This window comes from Antennarius striatus, chromosome 1, assembly GCF_040054535.1.
Source record: "Antennarius striatus isolate MH-2024 chromosome 1, ASM4005453v1, whole genome shotgun sequence".
In the NCBI taxonomy this organism is placed as follows: domain Eukaryota; kingdom Metazoa; phylum Chordata; class Actinopteri; order Lophiiformes; family Antennariidae; genus Antennarius; species Antennarius striatus.
In genome coordinates, this window is record NC_090776.1 from 27,992,350 (window position 1) to 28,012,040 (window position 19,691).

A 19,691-nucleotide genomic window follows, 5' to 3' on the forward strand; every position below is an offset into this window, starting at 1 on the left:
CACACACACACAGACATTTATAGTGTAACAGAATTCTCACTCAGCATAAAGTCTCTTACACACTACTGAATTTGGCAGATACTGCTTCTCCCCTCACCTTCAACATTTTTTCATCTGCTTGATTTCCTTGGCCTCTCAGAGACTCCTTCTCAGCAATTTTTTTTTATTCAATGCAGAAAACAGAGAAGCAAAGGTAGAGTTACACTTGTAAGGGGTTAATAGCACAACTGCACAGCAGAGAGATTACTGTTCAACATTCAACTACCTCACCAGTCTGGAATCCAGTGTGTGTGATCCCTGAAGTGGGTGGACGAGCAGCAGTCGAGTGGGAGGCAGCAGGTGCAAGAATGTTTTAGCCCATCTGAGTGGGATGGGTCTTGTCAGCCCGCCTTTACCATGCTGTAGAAAGGAGCAGGAAGGTGTATTATTTTGACACTGTGACGTACGCCAATGGGTGTGTGCATGATTGTTAGCCCCTGGTATGCAGTGTGTATTGCATTTGTGGGAGTCATCTGTGCCCTCGAATGTGTTCATGTAACTACAGGCTTCATATTTGTGTGCAAGACAGCTGACCTTTCTTAAACATACATTTTTCTCTGACCATAGCTGCCCACACAGCTGGAGTAGGAGTGGAATCCAAAGGCTTTCATTTTTGTGAGACTTAATGTGGTACTTTAGACCTCAGTAATGGATAGTTTTGGTGGAGTTTTTGACGTGTATGTGTGTGTGTGTAAATAATAATGATATGAAATTGATGGTGTGATATTTCTACTGGAAAGCATGAAGTATAGATGGACAGGAATAAAATCAATGTAGGCATTCCTTATCCACACCTGTCTGAAAGCCTTTCCTAACTCCACAGCCTGGTGAATGAATGAACTTCCCTCTGTTCAAGCTGAGCTGGGTGATTTTCATGTTTTGCTTACATGCATTTTTTGTCAAAAAGATTTTGGCATCAACAAGAGACTTTGCTGTTGGGGTTGAAGGAGAAGGCCAAACCACATGGATGATGATTACACTCTTGAGGGAATCAGCGGATGCAGTGGGAGAATGAAACCTAGTCTGCTATACAGTATTGTGTATTTATTGACTGTGCTACCACCTTTGCCTATTTTCAAGAATAATTACAAAGGCTAAATGCATGTCAGCTAAAACTGTCTGTTATGATTACCTTTTGTAGCCCATTCTTGATTTTTGTTTAAAAGTTCTAAAAACACTTTTTTCAACTAACTCCTTGGCCTTAAAAGCAGTTATCTTGTCCTTTAAGTAAACATAATCTTCTGCCACTTCAGAAGTTTGGTACATTTTTATTAAACTTCTTTTGTGATGTTTCCCCTCACACAATCACACTAGGACTTTATTGGATACGGGAAGGGATGAGGCAAAGATTAGTCACTCAGCATCATCTATTTTTATTGGTTTGAGTGTTTTTACGGAATTGGCATTGACTTTTATCTGAAGGGTACACGTTTTCTGTATGGGACATAGCTATGCAATTCCCAAGTCTGATTCCAGTCACATAGTAATTAGTTCCCTGCAACAGTGACACTGCCTTTCCCAAAACAGTGTGCAGACACAGACCCTTCTCAGAACTGCATGGTTTCATGAGTGGCATGTTTGTGACTCGGCTATAAAAGTCAGCATGACGCTGACTGATGGTTCAGAGGTTTCTGAACAACTAGTGTTGCTGCTGGCATGGTTGGAGGTGAAGCCCACGTGGCATACTCCAGCCACATGTCTGGGATCCAGCCCTAAAGTGAGAGTCATAAAAGTAAGGTACGCAGCCTGTATACGTCGACATACTACTATTTCTCTGTTTGAGTACCAATGAAAGCAGAGTTTGTCTTTCAAGGATCTTAGCTGAAGGATTATGATTTTGTGAATTGTTCTCATGTTATGCCAGAGTTTTTTGGGTTTTTTTTCTGAACAGGATAACAGGGACTAGTGTACTGAAATGTCATTGTATCTTTGAATGCCATGCATTATGTTCTCACACAGCACATAGTTTTTTTTGAGTAAATTTGTGTTTGTTACCAGTTGAACAGTCAAAAGAAATTCCAAATTGTAAAAAATTGAACATCAAAATTGCTACAAACAGCTTTAATTTTGCATCCTTCAGAAGTTCTGCTGTGGTTCTTCAATTCATTGCCATTTTTTTCATGCTATCTTTCTCAAAAAAATTCAGAAAGCTTCAACACAAAGCTTTTACTTGACCTTTCAATTGTCTTTTTTGAAAAACGTGTGTGTGTGTGCGCAATGTATGTATAATGAATATTATTCCAGTGTTATATGATTGTGTCATTAATGGATATCAGACTTCTGCTGAAAATTTACATAAGCACTCATAGAGATCTGGATTTCAATTATATGTGCTCATGCTTATGGTCATTCCATTACAATCTTACTAGCAGCAACCACGTGGAAATTCCACGATAAAACAATAATATCAGACTTCATTTGTTTTCTTTCAAACAGCTGTATCTGACGAAGCCGTAATGGCTCTGTGTGTTTGGGACAGATAAATGCGAAGACGAAGGCCGCCTTGGCTTTTGGGTAGACACCGGCTTTGTGAGTTCGGTCCTGGTGAATAAAGTATCGGGGTTCCTTACACGACAACGTGAATTCCGTCACAATTAAAGACTATAAACCACCTTATTTGACAAAGCCAAAACGGCTCCGTAAGTGAGAGACATGGACAAATGTTAAGATCGGAGCTAACTCGGCTAGCAGCCCAAACTTCCGGGTAGACACCGGAAGCATGACAGTGTGATGTTTTCAAGTGAGTTTATTCAAATATATAGGTTGGGATGTTGGTATACAGTAGCAGTACTTTAATCTAAGGTCACTGAGGAGCAAGCCAAAAATCTTTAAGACTAATTCCCAGACATTATCAATCGGCAGTCTCCAAATCAGTTCAGCTCCTGGCATGTATAGACCACTGCATGTAATGTGTAGGAATGGCAGTACAGCATCAGGTCTTAAAGAATGCTCTCATTACCTGGCAGAAGAACTACCGATGTCAACGTTTACAAGGTATCTTTTCTTTCTGTGGGTAATCAGTTTTCTTTACAAGAGCTCATTTCCCTCAGTGCACCCTTGGGGACAATTTGTGTTCATTGTTCAGTCTTCTGCAGTTTTTGTTGTTTGTCTGACTCATTAAAGAAGAGCAGCTTCCCATTATGAGACAGCTTGTTGTAGAGTATGAATAAAGATTGTTTGAATTAGTAACTTAATTTAGTGTGGGACTGAAGTGATGTTTGAATATTGTTACATGCTACACAGAAAACTTGATGACATGAATTTTGCTGCATCATTTTTATGTCTCCCATCACTACCCTTCGAAATAATGTGTCATCTGGCTAAACTACATAAATTTGCAAAGGTTTATAAATCTATTCATGTCTTTTCGATCAAAATGACACATTTTTGTTTGCATGCTAGTGTGTTTTTTTGCTCCTCTGGGATAGATGCTCAGCAGTATTGATATGTAGGTTCTCACCATGAATTTTAAAGCCGTCTGATTTACAGAGTCATGAGCAAAGCTAATTAAATTTCCTACACTGATGGTATGCAAAAATTATGCATCATTCCATGTAGTATTGTCCAATATTGATTCGAATGTCAACTATTCGTCCAGAATTCTGATTTTTGTACTGAAAGATAAACCAAACATCTTATTATAGCTATTCAAAGCCAGGGACAAGATACTATAATAAAGTAACATATATGACAACCAAACTAACTAAGCAATGATATTCATTATATTCTTCATAGAATATTTGTGACATTCTAAAAAAACTGGATTTACCAGAAAGCAAAATGCTGATTTTAGCTTGCAGAACAGATTAATAAAAATAAATAAGCAAAATAGATATTATAGATGTTAACATTCTGTTCATTCACCTCATGTAGGTTTGTTGTTTTTTTTCAAAGCAGCCTCATATGAAAAATCAGGCCAAAACTATTGGACATTTGGAATGACTCCTCTATCTGGTACCATATTCTGAGAGCCACAATTAAGCAAAAGAAAATTATACAAGTAACCATTTGCAGCCCTGTTTTTATATATGCTAATGCCAAATGTTTGGCATGTGGGTGGAATAGTCAAAAATGTGATTTTTCTTAAGATTAATTTAATTTTTATGCAAAAGCACATATACTTGCACACATCACATTGTTATATGTGCTTAACACCATGTATTCTAATCTTAATATTATAAGTAAAGCTGTTGCTTCACAGCTAGATCTTTTTTTTTTCCGCCTCCCATTCTCTGGTGTGTCTGTGCTGTCAGAGTGAATCAGGTTTGATGGAGGTGGCTGGTCTCCAGAAACTTCTGCCCAGGCTCACTGATGTCTGAGCTAATGGCAACTTAACGGGACAGGCAGCAGAGACACTAACACACTGCAGCCCTCTGGTGATCACAGTTCAACTACACAACTTCAACTTCCATGCATTTCAAAACGTGAGCAAATGAATGAATACTGGCCAGTGTTTTTAAGTATTCAGAATGATCAGTTACAGGAAAAGGTGATATATATATAATATATATATATATTCAGTCCATTTACTCAGTTTTTACCAACTCAAGAATACTACTACAAAACATCCAATTGAGGCGTAACTTCTCCTCTCTTAGTGCTTTCAGTATTTCAATCTGGAACACACACATTTATTTAACCACTACAGTGGTAATCTGTTTTTACTGTATTCATCCTCTCCACAAATAGCCATGGGTGGAGCATCTACTAAGAGCCACCTGACTAATCTGAAGGGCACAACAGTGGACACGTCGAGAGAGTGAGGTCACTACTGTGTAATTATTTGCATTAGCAGAGCCGGACTAATGAATGTTTCCATGAGGACGTGCACGTCCTCTGGGTTGGTAAACAGGTCGCTGTGCTGCTGCAGCTAAAGCAGCCATCTCTGATAAAGGGACATAATCGATACTGTGCATTTCAGTGCCTTCATATGTGTATCACTTTTGGTTCAAAGACACATAATGAATATTTATGCTAGTCTGTTGAACTTGTTACACTTTTTAAAAAAGAATTTGCTGCAGTTTCATCACCATTCATTTTATTTTCGTATGAGTGATAATGAGCCTTGATTTTGAAGTTCAGGAAGAGTGCGAGTGTTATTATGCTTCATTTTTAAGTGCTCATGGGTATTTGTAAAAGCCTCTACAGTTAGGATTTGCTGGCATATACCGCAAATAGTAAAACTGAGGTCATGTAGAGTTCAGGTTTGTAATGCTGCCACATGAAAGGATTTGCTTCTGTTCTCTGTAACCCAGTTTTGAGTAAAATATGTCAGCGTTTCAGCATGCACCCATCTCAGCTAATAAGACAGCCCAAGGAGAATACAGTGACTGTCAGCTTCGCTCAGCATGGATGCGACAGAACTAAATTTCCTACAGATTTCTCTTTGAGAGCCTTTGTTGTCATTGTTGTGCTGCAGGCAGAGATTATTGGATTATCACACGACAAAGAAAAATGTTGAAAACGTGGATGTATTTAAAAGTATTAGATTCTTCTTACTCAGAGCGAACAAGCAATATACTGTATGTGTGCAGCTCCATGTTGGCTTTGTTTGCGGCTGAGCTTGGGAAAAGTTCACAAAATCAAATCAACACCCTTTAAAACACAAAACAAGAAAATGTGTCATTTGCTCATGTTTTAGTTGCTAAAAGTTCATTCATAAATGATCTATGACCCATGTCTTCATGATAGCAATGTAAAGTGCTCATCTTTTGCTGGTCTGACTTTCCATGTCATCTCTTTTTCAATTCTATTCTCTTTCCAGCAGAGAATTATATATCTTGACATTCCCTGAGGGTATATGATCCAGTTGAAGGTTGAGGAATGGAAGTGGTGGTGATACAAGTGTGTGTTTGCTGGAGGCCCATCACCATTATGGGATTATACCGGCCATGAGTCGGGGGCATGAAGTTACTGTCCTTCACACCATGTGTCAGGAGGGTTTCCTTTCTGTCTCCTCTGTGACCACAAAGGCATCATGACAGGAAGCACTTGTATGGCATGGCAGAATCCTTTCCTGTATCCTTGTATCCTTTTCCTTTCCGGTTCCATTCCCCTCAACAATTCCTTGCTACCTTCTCCTCCTAGCAGCAATACACAGCCTGGACTCTGAGTGCACTCTCTTCTAATCCACTGCCGTTCTTATCTCAGCTCTGGAACAATAGTCGCAGAGCAAGCACAGCTCAGGAAAAAATAGCTTCGCTCTGCTCTCACAAGTGCGTCTGTATCCAACAGCATCAACCAAGCAGGATTTCAGTCTTTCATATTAAATTCTCATTTTTGTCAATACAATTACCAGCATCTGTGTATTTGACTATATTCCTGAATGAATCTATTAATGCAGTGTAACAACCAACAGTGACAAATGACCGATGGCATCTGTACTTGGTGTGACCTTGTCAGTGTGGTGATCTACTGCCTGTCTTTTTGTTTCTTTACTATTGAGATGCATGAGTTAGCTGCAAGGGCTATTTTCCTATTCATGTAGGATGACTTTTATTAATTAGCTTTCACCTCTGTAATGAACTTTGATTGCAACTGGACCTTCTACATGCAATGCCACCATCCATACAGTGGCCCTGCAGAAAAGGAAAAGAAAAGACTTTGGGATTGCCACATGGCAAGGCAACATTTTCAAGCCATTGAAAGGGTGTTACATCATCCTGTGTTACACAACTCATATTGATGACTCACTACTACATTTTATCAACACATTACCCATTTTCATCATTTCAGTTTTTAGGCTTGAAGTCCTGTTGTTTGGTAAATGTTGAACTCAACTCTGAGTTTATCCCTGATAAGTCTTACCTTTAATTGGTCTTGGAATTGTAATGTAGCTCTGCCAATGCAGGTAGGCCTCAAGATTCGAACATCCGGCTTACAAACAATTATAGATATGAACAGCTGCACACCTGCATATCCAACTGCTGTAGTTTCTTTCTAGAGCAAGGCATGCCTAGCTGCATAACATTAACACACAGAGATGAATATTTCACATGTTGTCAAAATATTTTATTTTTTTAAAATTATATATACTTTTATAATCCCAGTAGGGGAATTAATAAATAATCAGCAAATATAAGACTAAATGAAAAGTTTGCCCTGATATTGTACTTCATGTGGCCTTTTCGGCTTTCCTGTTGGCACGTCATTGCAGCATTTTGTCCTTATTTTATTCATATCTCTTTGAATTGATGAGCAGGGAACACATGCACAATGTAAGGTTGAAAGTTAAAGCTAGCAGAGTAGACTATATACTTCCTGTAGGAAAACTCTGTCACCACCTGCCTGTTTTTTCAAGTTGTTGTTTTTTTAAATTATTGACAGGGTCGCTCCTGTACGAGCTCAATGACGTATCGGGTCTCTTAGTGGTGTGTAGATATAAGTAGGAACCAATATTGGCCGGGTTAGGTTCCTGCCTGGAAGCATTAGCAGTTTTTTGAAGGCTGAACTCTGAATGAGTGAAACATAGATGGATAGAAATACTGGCAGGCAGGCAGGCACGCACGCACACACGCACGCACACACACACGCACACACATAAATACATTATTTGTCAATCCTGGAAGAAGTTGCATATATCCACTGCTCATACATATTCTCACACCTTTTTGGAGTGCACACATTCCACAGACAGCACAGCAGACATAATTCACATAAATACATACTAGTTAAATAAACATTGATGCCACTAAACACACAAAGACAATGACATTGACTCCAAAGGACACATACTACACTACTGGACTTGTAAGTGCACATGCGCTACAGCTTTCTTCTGCTCTGTTAAGTGAGAAACTTAACAGAAATAACACACTAATCAAGTGAAAGTGGCATATCGGACAACTGACAAGTATTGATATTGAAATTACCATTGGATTTTCAAGTTGCCTGGATGATACATTTTTATGACTTGGGGATTTGATTCTGTTCATCCCTCCGTTTTGTAAAACATATATTAACATCTTCTTGCTCAGTTAGCACCAGTTCACCTTTTAGATAATCTTGGAATTTGTCCTACACATTTTTATATACAGACTTATCATGACAACATTGGGTTGTACTGTAGAATTCATATGTTGAACATTTGATCCCCTAACATTCCCAATAGTTACAATGCTGACATGAAAAATAAAAAAACTTAGATGGTAAGACCATCAGCCGTTTTTTGCAAAATTGGTGGTTCAAGGTCTAGTTTACCCAATACATACCAATGTATTGTTATCAAAATTATTATTTATTTACTTTCATTGGTGTTAGTGGTAGTAATATTTTTGTTATAGTAATTATATTAGTTCAGCATATACCTCAGTTATATTTGTTCTATTACTGAATCGTAGCCCTCTGAACCAAATCTTGAGGTGCCAAGAGATTCTCTCTCATTGTATGCTGTGAGTTGTCAACACTTGATTTTCAGCATAAAATAGGAAGTTGATCTGGAGAGGCCAGGGATATTCAGAGCTGATTATATTTTGAGGCTTATCTGGAAGATGGTATTGATCTATGCATTTCCTTTTTCCTTTTTTAAATGAACCCTCTTGTGGCAAACCAATGACCTGACCCACTTTGCCTCTTATTGGCTTGGTGTAATGATAATGGTTGTGTATTCCTTTTTGTTTCAGTTCAGAGCTGTGTTCTTGACATACCAAGCTAATCAGAGTGGGAATACAGTACTGTAATTGTAATTCTCGAAAACCGTCCATTTACTCTTGCTACTTGATTTTTATTGTATTTATCTTCCACTCTCTGTTTCTGTCACTTTTCTCAACTTTCTTCCTCAGTCCCTTTTTGTCCTTCTCCCCGTGACTTTCTTCACCTACTTGTCTCTAATATTACATCTTCCCCTCTTTTTATTTTTGCTTGCTGTCATGCTTAGCCTTTTTTCTTACGTCCCCACACACTTTTCCTCTCCCCTTCTTTATTTTTTTTTTACATCCATCATTCCCTACCTCCCTTTTGTTTTCTGCCTTGTCTACATTGCCTATTGGGGCTTTCTGTCCTACTCCAGCAAGGGAATGAAACCATATAAATGTCAGCATGTTGTGGTAGACAGTCAGCTTCTATTCAGGTCATCTGGTGAAAAAAAAAAAATCACATACACAACTGCACACACCCACACAGTCCTGCCTTCACTGTGATACTACATGTCACTGGCACACACAAACCAAAAATTGAAATGGTCTTCATGTTATGTCTCTATCCTTCTCATTAACAAAATTATTTTACTTTTGTGGCATGTCTGAAACTAATTAGGTTTCATAATATTAATTTAAAAATACTTTTCACTGTGTGCTACTTGTCTTTAAAAAAAAAAAAAAAAGCTTTTCCGGCTGAAAATTTATTAGAAATCCAAATCAAAAAAAATCATGAAGTGAGACCCAAAATACACTCCTGTCAGCGTTGGTCACTATTCTTCAGGCATTCTTGCTTTTGTCCCTGCTGCCAGAGGCTGACTGTAGAGATAGTCAGAGACTCAACAGCAAGCCTGTCATTACAGAAAGCCAAGAGTAGGGCTGTAAAAATCAAAGCTTATTGATTATACTTTACATACATTTCATAAATACTAAATCAAGGAATGTTGAAATTGTTCAGAAAGACACAAGCATTGACGTACACAATAATTTATTACTTTTTCCATGGCTGCTTTTGTTCCTTCAAAATAGTATGAGACAAACTATAATCAGCTCAAAGCTGATACAATTGTTTTGTTTTTGCTTATCACGAGCATTCACCCAGAGAGCCTCCTCTCAAATTCATTCAAGAAATAGAGTGACAATCGAAAGCAGATCACCGCGGGTCAAGACCCAAACACCTTCACTCGTCAACCAGCTCTGACTGACACAGTGCTTCTGGGTGGCCCACAGCATGCCTCATTTCCCTGAGTGCCATTGCAGGATCAACCACGTTTGGTCTTTACAGACATGGACAATCAAACCAAATTAAATTGAAGGTACAGCAACAACTTTGTCAATCAACTTTGAAGCTTTCTATATCGACCAAACTTGGTTGGGCCAGATGACTGTTTTGTATGTGAAGGAGAATTACGTTGCCCTATCTGCTTTTCAACATTAAACAATGCATTATATTTTGCTATAATAAATATTCTGTTATTAAATTCCCTGTTGAAGTGTTGTCATAGTCACAGTACTCTGCACAGATCTGTCTTTTTGGATGGTTCAGTTTAAGAGTGTGTGAACTGGCTAAGTTAGCCGAGCAAATATCTGAACCATGGGTATTTTCTGGCTATTGCTCAGTTTCAGTGTAAAGTCAATCCTATTTAATCCTTCTCTCTCGCACAAGACATCCCATCAGTCAAATACAGATATTCACTTTGCTCCTGCTAACATATGGCAGCAGCAAATTCCCTCTGACTTAATGGGATGAGTGGGAGTAGGTGGGTGCCAGTCAACCAGAGAAGCAGATGAATGTGACTTTACTCAACATATATTGCCTTGCAATTAATGCACAACTATGCCGTTGTTGTTGTTGTTGTTGTTTTTTTGACTTTTCAAACACAATCGCTTTTATTGGTTGTTGATAATATACAAGAGGATGAATTAGACAAGAGCAGTCCAGGTGATGATGGCTAAATGGCTTGGTCAGTTCTTTATCTACTGCGGCTGCCAGGTTGGTGGTGCTTAATGTTTTTTTAATTATTTTTTTTATTTAGTCTAGAACGTCCTTCCTGTTCACACCAGCAACACCACCATGGCAATAAACCCACATATTTTGTCTATGTAAAGTGGAACTGGAGGTTATCTGGATAAATTTAAGGCAAATATTCCGGTCACTCCCTTAGGATTAATCTTCTTATTTCATGAATCAGCAAGACTGACAATATCAAGCAGCTGGGTTTGTTACACGTTTGAAAACTTTGAAAACACATGTTTCTCCTCACTGCTTCAGATATTAGCCTTGTTTTGGTATTTTTAGGACATCCAGTATCCATGTCTCTTCTCATTAGGGAAAAAGTGGTTTATAGTTAAAATACAGTCTTTTGGTTCTCAGCAGTATGCTCTGCTGTTGCCCCAAACACGTCTTTAGTGGCATGAAACAGATGGTTGTGGTCAGTGCTGCTGCTGCTGCATGGCTGGTGGAACACTGTTAAGTATGGCACACTGTCTTTAAGCTTCCTTAAAATACTTGTGGCACTCAATTTTATGGAATAACATCATGTTCCTTATAGCTCCAGGGATGACCTTGAAAATTCTTTTTTCTTTCACCTTATAGCGTGCATCAGTAACAACCAAAGAAACTTTTTCAGATATAAAAGTAGGGGCTTTGAATTCCAAGTTGTGAGCATCAAACAGTTCAGAAGAGGAAATGCAGCATCTGGACAGGAAATGTGACATCCGGCTAGTGGTAGGTACAAGGTAGATCAAGGGAGGGTGTGGTGGCTGACCTCTGACCCTAAAGGGAGAGGTTAAAGACAGTGATAGACTGCAACCTTGTTGCAACATGCAACCCCATTTTTGTAGCAGTCACTGTAATTTGCTTCAACAGACGTTTCCACACCCACTTTATGAAGCATTCCTTAACAAGAGCTGACAGAAAGAAAGAAAAGAAGGGAAGGGTGGAAGGAAACACGGGTGGAAGAGTGGCTGGAAGGAAGAAAGAAATTAAAGAAGACGTTGAGAGGAAGGGGGAAATGTCAACAGCTTCTGCCTCTACTAACAAGGCCTCATTCTTTAGGGCTAGCAGGGCATTTTACTGCACCACAAAAGTTTATCAGTGCGTCTTCAATTCAACAGTTTTTTTCTATCACCTCACCAGAAATCCATCCTTGTCTCACTCTGTCATCTGACAACATCTGGAAGCCTACACTTGGTTCTTTTGATGCAGTTTGCACTTCTTTAAGGAAAGTAGGGCACAGTCATTCCAAGATGTCATAATATCAAGTCTTGTTTCTTTTAGATCAAACTCAATGAGTTAGCCTATTGCAAGATTATGTTGAGATACTGAACCTGTCAGCCTGACCTCAACTCACCCTTCCACTTCTACACCATTGGTATGTAGCTTGATTAACCTCAACACATTGCTCATTTTTCCGCAAGAGCTCCCTTGGGCTAAGAGGCAATTATGCAGTAGTGTGGAATAATATTTCATTCTCTTCACATTGCATTACTCTACTGTGGTGCTGGCCACTAACAGCTTCATATGGCCCAGGAGGAAGGGTGTAGGATGCTAACAACTCCATGTGTTAGGGATTGGAGAAGAAAGAGATGGAGGGAAAGAAAAGTTTTGATTTTTTTAAGCACATGATGCTTCATTAGGAGTCAGGTTCATTTCATGTTGACCAAAAATGGCTTATCATGCCTAAATTCAATATTGCATTTGGTTTGAATTATTATTTTAACATTTTATGGCCACAGATGGGTTTTTTGACCTTGAGTTTAGTTTCTGTGGTTTCTCTTTCCCTGTCTTCTGACAGGAACCCGGGGAAAGACTGATCAGAAATGTTGTATTTTATTGTATTTGCAGAGGTTTCATTGCATGCACAGGGAGCCTAACCCTGCTATTCTTCCATATTTCATCTCTGTTTTTTGTTTGCACTTTTGTCACCACATCAGCAACTGTCACCATCTTTCACTGCACACAGAGAGGCCCCTTCTATTCCGCTCACACATCAAATCAACACATAGTATGTTTCCAGTGACTTTTATTGGTTTATGCTCTCATCATAAAGTGAGGGTCCGCAATAGAGTGTCTTGCACATATTCATGATATTTTCTGGCAACACATTGTCATGTATTAGTTTTTAATTTTACCTTAAGGATATTTTTCTATTCTTGATTAACTTTGTCTTTTTTTTCTTCATATTGCCTGTGTATTCTGAATCAAAAATATTTCCTTTTACCATCCATAAAAACTGACTGGGTTTTTAAGCTTTTTGAAAATGTATACTTTGATTGTAGTGAAATTGGTTGAAATTATCAAAAATGTATTGCTGAATGAGAAATACACAGGTCAAGCTCAACATGATTTATGGGTGCAGTGTTTTGTAAGTGTATGTACATTCATGGTCTGCCTGAGTGACACACTTCCTTCCATAAATTTTTAAATGTCACCCTGACATTGACAATTCCGTGCCCTTGTGCTTTAGAAATTCGATCTGGGGGACGGGGACCTAAGGAAGGATCGGTGAGGCAGCTGCCCCTGTACGACACACCATATGAACCATCCGAGAATGGTGGAGACTCTGACCCTGAACCCTTGCGCTGCCCCAGAGAAAGTCGCCTGCCCCAGGATGACGAGCGACCCCCAGAGGAATATGATCAGCCTTGGGAGTGGAAGAAAGAGAGGATTTCCAAAGCCTTTGCAGGTATAACAGCAAGTACAAATCACAATGACTTTTGTAGAAAAACAGGTTTTCTGTATTGTTCAGTTAGAGACTTGTTAGAAGCTCCTAAAGCGATATCAAAGCTCATACATCTGAAAATGTACAGTAAAGTAGTTTAACCAAGACAGTATTTCTATAAGGGTTGCTTTATTTAAGTTTAAATTTCAAGTTTCCAACTGGGTAAAATCCCAAATTGTTTTTCTTCTGCTTAACTAATCAAGCTGTCTGTTTTCCAGCCCTAACAATGTAGATTCTGACTCCCATCAAGGTTTTGAGCCGATGCTGCTGCTTTAATCTCTATTAGCACTCCTTTGTTAAAGCACTTATTCATGTGCAGATGTCCAGTCTACTGTTTGCTGTTTTGATCCAAATGCTGTCTGATTCATCTGAGATGATTCATGTGCGTCTTGGGCTTGGTGGTTAGGGGAATCTGGGGGGCATGATTGGTTGAACAGGTGCATGTAGGCGAAGGGAGATAAAGTGTGACTGCTCAGCACGGCTAACACAGCCATAACTTAAACAGGGCTGTTCCACAAAAAATATGGCATTGGAATGTAAATATGCAACCCAAATTTCAAATCAGAATTCCACTCAATAATGCGCATATCTCTGCTAGGTTGAAATAATTTTACACATGGCTGTTGAGCTTTCCTGGATGATACCCCAACCATCCACAACATTTGCAGTTGAAATAGACTCAGTGGTTTTCAAGTTGGAAAAAATATTCACACTTTTTTTATATTTCCAAATTTTATGAAAGCCTGTCCTGTATTTTTTTTCTCTGTATGTTGGAAACAAACAAACCAAGAAACAAAGATTAATTGTTTTCTGGAGGTTAAAATAAACAAGACAAAACAGCCAAACCTTACATCTGATTTTAGACAGAATATCACCAACTTTTGACTTTAATTTTCATCGCCCCTTTTGTCTTTATATTTTTTTTTCTTTTTTTCATCCTTGAACAGCTCTGCTTTGTTATGACTGCATTAGCTACGAGACCTCTGTAAGTGACACTGGATCAGGTCCCCATGGAGGAAAGGACTGCAACTCTAAATCTGTCACAGGTACCAATGGAGACGGGGCTGGGGAGTGTCTCTTGTCTGTCTATAATATTTTTCAATGACTTAATCTTGCAGTTTGGGGAGTAATTCGTTATTTTATTTGCTTAATTTCTTTTTTATTATACGAGTTTAAAACTATTTTAAAAATTATAAACAAGCGAGTTTTATAGTTAGAGTTGAAAGAACACATGAACCGTAAATTTTCTAAACCAATTGTGCAAGCATCTAATGCTACAGTCACACATTTGCAGTGAAATGCATGGCACCTTACTTTTTTAACATATTCCTGATTCAAATTACGCCTGATGTGTGATCCCTTGGCCTTGGAGAGAGCTAAAAAGGCTCAACTACTATAGACACGCTCATCAATTCAACCTTCAGCCTCCAGTGAGCCCATTAATTCAACAAGTTCGATACAAGTGGAGCAACAATTCTGTTGCTCAAAATAAATGCTGATTGTGTTGATATATTGAATGTATGTTGAGTCATACACCTATGAGGATACTGCCAAAAGAGAATAGCCTGGAGCAAAATTAGAACAAAACTGAAATACTCTGAGTCAAACAGGCCAACCAGTCGGTGAGTTTATCTCTTACTCTGAGGCTTTCACAAACATTTTCATATCCATCAGTTTTAAAACTGTAATGTAATTCAAAAAAGAAATTGTTTCTACATCATATTTCACATTTAGTATCTGAACTACAGTTTATTCTATTTGCAAATTAAATAAAAAACAACCTTTTCTCGGCTGCCCTGTTGTGCTGCTGTCAAATGCTACTGATTAGAGTGACTGCTTATCAGTCTGGAAAATGAAGACTCTGCTGTCCTCAACAGCTTCCTGTACCACATCCTATCTGGATTCGGGGCGTTCTTAACAACATGCTGCAGTGACCCAGTATCACAGCCCATCTTTGACCTCGCTGTAGTTTATAAGCATATTTAAGTGTGTCAGATGTGGCTTTTCATAGTTGCAAACTCATGAAACTCATTAGTGGGGACAGAACTTCTTCTCTTTAAAGGGCGTGTTAGCACCTACCTGCAACTGCAAGTGACAGACACACCAACCTGCACCAATCAACTGTATTTCCTAACTTCAAGATACTATAAGAAATTTTATATTTTATAGTGAATGGACTGTCTTCAGGACTTCTTAATATGCCTTGTTAACCATTGTCTTTTGGTGTTCTCTCATTGTATGTAACATCATTCCAGTATCTTGTTTAGTTACATCGATTCTAGGCACTGAAATCTTTACAGTTTTGCCGTCGAAGTTCCACTAATGCTTTATGAATAAGGAATGGACTCTTCTTAATCACTATTCCTTTTCTCCCCATTTTTCTCTCAAGCTGTATTCACTTTGTTTACTGTGTTATTTACAATCCTCTTTCAATCCTCATTTTACAGACAGCTTCAATTTTGTGAAGAATGGAGATTTGTTGAATTTCTGTTGGATGTCAGTGTTAAATGGGAAGTGGGGAAATAAGTCTTTGTTTTCTGTCAAAAAAATAAAGCTGCGGCTCCAAGTACCTACATACTAAGTACTATAGTGTACACCGTGGCGGCACAGTGGTGCAGTGGTTAGCACTGTTGCCCTACAGCAACACCTGGGCTCAAGCGTTGTGCTTGATTTGTGCAAGCATCATTCCTCACTATTTGCAAGACAGATGGAGAAATAGTCAGAAAGATGTTTGTGACAAGCCTTTCTGTGACAAGTCAAAGGTGTTTGCGTACATTGACCTTAGATCCAGACATCAAGGGGTTTACAGCTTTTGAGACTTCATCTTATATGCCTGCACCTAAGGCTCTGATCTTTGCAATTAACTTACCTACAATGTCAAGAAATTACATACTATTGTAGTTTTTAAGTCCAAATGCGATGCACGTTTTGGCACTGTCAGTAATCAGACTTCACCAGCCAAGCCTGTCTCATCCCAACTAGCACTTATTTTGTTCGGGATACAAATTGAACATCTGAACACCTTTCTCACAACATAAATGAATAGCAGTTCCATCAATACTAGAGCCATAAAACGTCTTTGGTATCATGTCTCACAGTAGAAATATTCACATGTGTTACATCTGTACAATGGTATTTTAGACTGGAGTCACAAGTCATAGCTTACTTTAGTTCAGATGTTGAAGTCTCTGAATATATTTTTTGAAGCAGTGACGTTGATTGTGACATTTTACAGCTGGTTAAGACACTCATTCTGCTGTAGATTTTAATTTTGATGACTCTGTAATGGTTTCTCTTGATGACCAAATTTTCATACAGCGATTACATTTTAGCATTTTACTTTTCTGTCTTCTTTAGAATAAGTTGTAATTAAAATTGAATTATTTTCTACAAGAAAAATTAAGTAAATATATGTATATACTGTATATATAATACACACACACACACACACACACACACACACACACACACACACACACACACACACACACACACACACACACACACACACTGTGGATGCTGCTATATCCTCCGTCATTGCTACATCCTAAAAAAGAAAGCTTGTCTTAATGAATGATGGGGCAAAAGCAGGTATCAGATTAATTTACCTCTGCTGTTCCCATTACTGCCTGGATTGCTGTCACTTCCCAACAGGCCTATCTGCTGACAGGTATGCAGTGGAATGCAAATTTCTTGCATTGTTGGGATGTTGAGAGGCTGTGTACTCGTGATTTGGTTAATCACTCGCCCCCTCAAACAATTGCACACATGCGCGTGCACACACACACACACACACACACACACACACACACACACACACACACACACACAGCCTCTGTTCTACTCCCTTCCTTGCAGCGATAAGGTGATAGATGAACCTAGAGGTGAAGAGTGAGGGTGACAAGGTAGAATTTATCCATTTAGAGAAAACTGAATATATGATCATGTGTCCATCGATGCAAGTCCATGTGGCCCTCTCATTCACACACCCAGACGTGGACACGCCATTGGAAATCTGAGCGCATCACAGGAGTGCTGGGATTGAGAACCATTGTTACTTAATCTCTCTGCCTTATGTTACCTACTACTAACTCCTTTTCCTTGGACCGCAGCCAGTCAGGTGCCATGCATTTAACACAGGAGATAAAAGAAGGCATTGTCGCTTGCTTCCTCAAGTCTGGAGGAGCTTTATGTTTTTTTAATGAATCTTTATGTGTTTAACAACCCAGAAATGTGAGGCTCACGTCTAATGTCCTTGATTAAATTATTGATTCAGTTGTTATTCTGCATGGGTTAAGCTTAAATTTACATACTTACACACCTATATATCCATTTTCTTCATTTATTGTCTGGTGCGGGGTTTCTCTCTCTCTGCTCAGCTGACCATTTCTCCCTTGCCGACTATTGCTCTTGTGTACTGTCATGGCCTCCTGGCTTCTGCTGCAACACCCTGCTGATAACCTTCCTCACAGACCTCTTTCATGAGCCTCAGATGTGTCATGCCATCTTCCACTGAATGCTGCAACAGGTCTTATCTTCACTCACACACATTGGCCACACACAACAGCATAGTGAACCCTCACTTACAAAATACAGAAGCAGTTTTCCTCAAGCAAACCTCTCTTGAAGCTTCTACTGGCCTGCTGTCACAAATGCATCTGTTTATTTTTAGGTCTGATCTTATGCAAACATAGACTTTCAAAAATAGATAAGTGCTTTGAAGCAGAGTTAGATTATACAATATTTGCCACATACAGTAGTCGAAGAAGTGTGAGGTGGCATTTGAGTTTTCCATGAGCATTACACAGCTGTAATGATTTGAGTGGAAAGCACATGTTCGAAACTTGTTTTTTTGTTTTGTTTTGTTTTTTTCCATGCTCATTTGCTCATAACGTGTGACATAAGTATTGGAATATTCCAGCTCTTCCAGCTTGTTTTGAATATGCATGCATTTAGCCAACCAAATTAAGCATAACTAAAATAGCGTTGGTGAAAACAAGCAGAGCGGTTGATTTATAGTGTTGCACTGTTAACAGTGATGAAGTGCCCAGTGCTAATGAAAAAGCCTGGGTAAATAAATACCTTGCTTTAAAAAATAGGTATTCTCCTGGATTAACCAAAGGAAGGTAAACACTGATAAAAAGGACCTTTGTCCATTGTTCGAGTACTGTCTTGAATCTTTTGATGTACTGTCAACATGACATTGAAAATAAGCCACAACATTTGCTGAATGCTCATCTTCAAGCTCGTGCTCAATTTTGCACTGTCAACTCTGTACTACATCCTGCAAACATCACAGTTTTTTTTTAAAGCAAGCAGGACATTGCTAGACTCATGATATTTTTACTCATATAAAATAGCAGACGTTATGTAAAAAGCTTGAGTATCAGGGGCTTTTTCAATTTATATATACATTAATAACATCTATCCTTCTGTTAACAGAAAGCCTGCATGGATTAGATTGAGGATTATGCAAATAGAAGATAGCGTATTGATTAGAATACAAGACAAATACTGTATGTTGTGCTCTTTGGATGTATGTACAGATTTTTCATATCTGTACATTCAGATCTGCCTCTGCATTTTTCTAGTCTATAGCTGCTAATATTTACAAAAATCAGCTCCTGGAAATCATATTTAATAATTATGTGTTAGGACAGCAACCTGTTCTACTGCTGCTAAATGTAAAGATGTGCTCATTCATGTGGCGATATGGGTTCAAAGATACAAGAGGGTCTTTATACTGACAGGATTCTTCTATACTTTGTAAAACGAAACACATGGCTACCAAATTGGTTTACCTTAATTTTCACAGAGCTAAATGTTATTATTCAGCTGTGCAACCGAGCACATCAGAGCCGCACTTGGCCCAAATCGTCTTTTCGTTCTCTCGGTGACGCCATAGAGTGCACTCCGCTTTCTGCTCCCCAAATAATTACACGCTAATCTGCAATGTGAAATGAGCATTAGGTTTTTAATCTCAGAGGGAGAGAGTCCCCTACTTCAACCCAAAGTAATGGAAGTTATATTATCTTGTACAGGTTCTGCTGCCCTGTCTCCATTCCCCACCCTCCACCACCACCAGTCCACCAGCTTAGACCGCTTCCATCACAATAAACAGCAAGCAGCTCCTCCTTCCATCCGGTTTTCTATAGATTAGCCCCCCTGATACTAGGGGCCTAGCTATTTAATAGCTTGTTGGATTGAACACTCTATAGTTTTCTCTATCAGCTGTCCTGCAGATATTGCTTGTCATTAACTTGTCCTTTACCACCACTGTTGCAGCTCTGTGCAA

General features: G+C 38.8%; 1 protein-coding gene and 1 long non-coding RNA gene across 5 annotated transcripts in view; one reads left to right on the forward strand and one right to left on the reverse strand.

Annotated features, from left to right (window-relative positions):
- LOC137596694 (uncharacterized) overlaps positions 1-17,840 on the reverse strand; it is an 18,439-nt gene extending 599 nt beyond the window's left edge. The window contains exons 1-4 of one of the 2 annotated variants that reach the window (XR_011035574.1): positions 17,718-17,840; positions 17,005-17,274; positions 271-399; positions 98-145 (exon numbers count right to left, since the gene is read on the reverse strand). This is a non-coding gene — a long non-coding RNA (uncharacterized lncRNA). Of the gene's footprint in view, positions 1-97; positions 146-265; positions 400-17,004; positions 17,275-17,717 lie in introns of both variants that reach the window. The other variant, XR_011035573.1, reaches the window with a different exon arrangement.
- The window catches only part of LOC137596674 (SH2 domain-containing adapter protein F-like), a 91,447-nt gene that overhangs the window by 51,902 nt on the left and 19,854 nt on the right, over positions 1-19,691 (forward strand). For 2 of the 3 annotated variants that reach the window (XM_068317379.1, XM_068317385.1), the window contains exons 3-4: positions 13,142-13,360; positions 14,344-14,442. In XM_068317379.1, coding sequence (XP_068173480.1) covers positions 13,142-13,360; positions 14,344-14,442 — 318 coding nt within the window. The remainder of the gene's footprint in view (positions 1-13,141; positions 13,361-14,343; positions 14,443-19,691) is intronic. The other variant, XM_068317393.1, reaches the window with a different exon arrangement.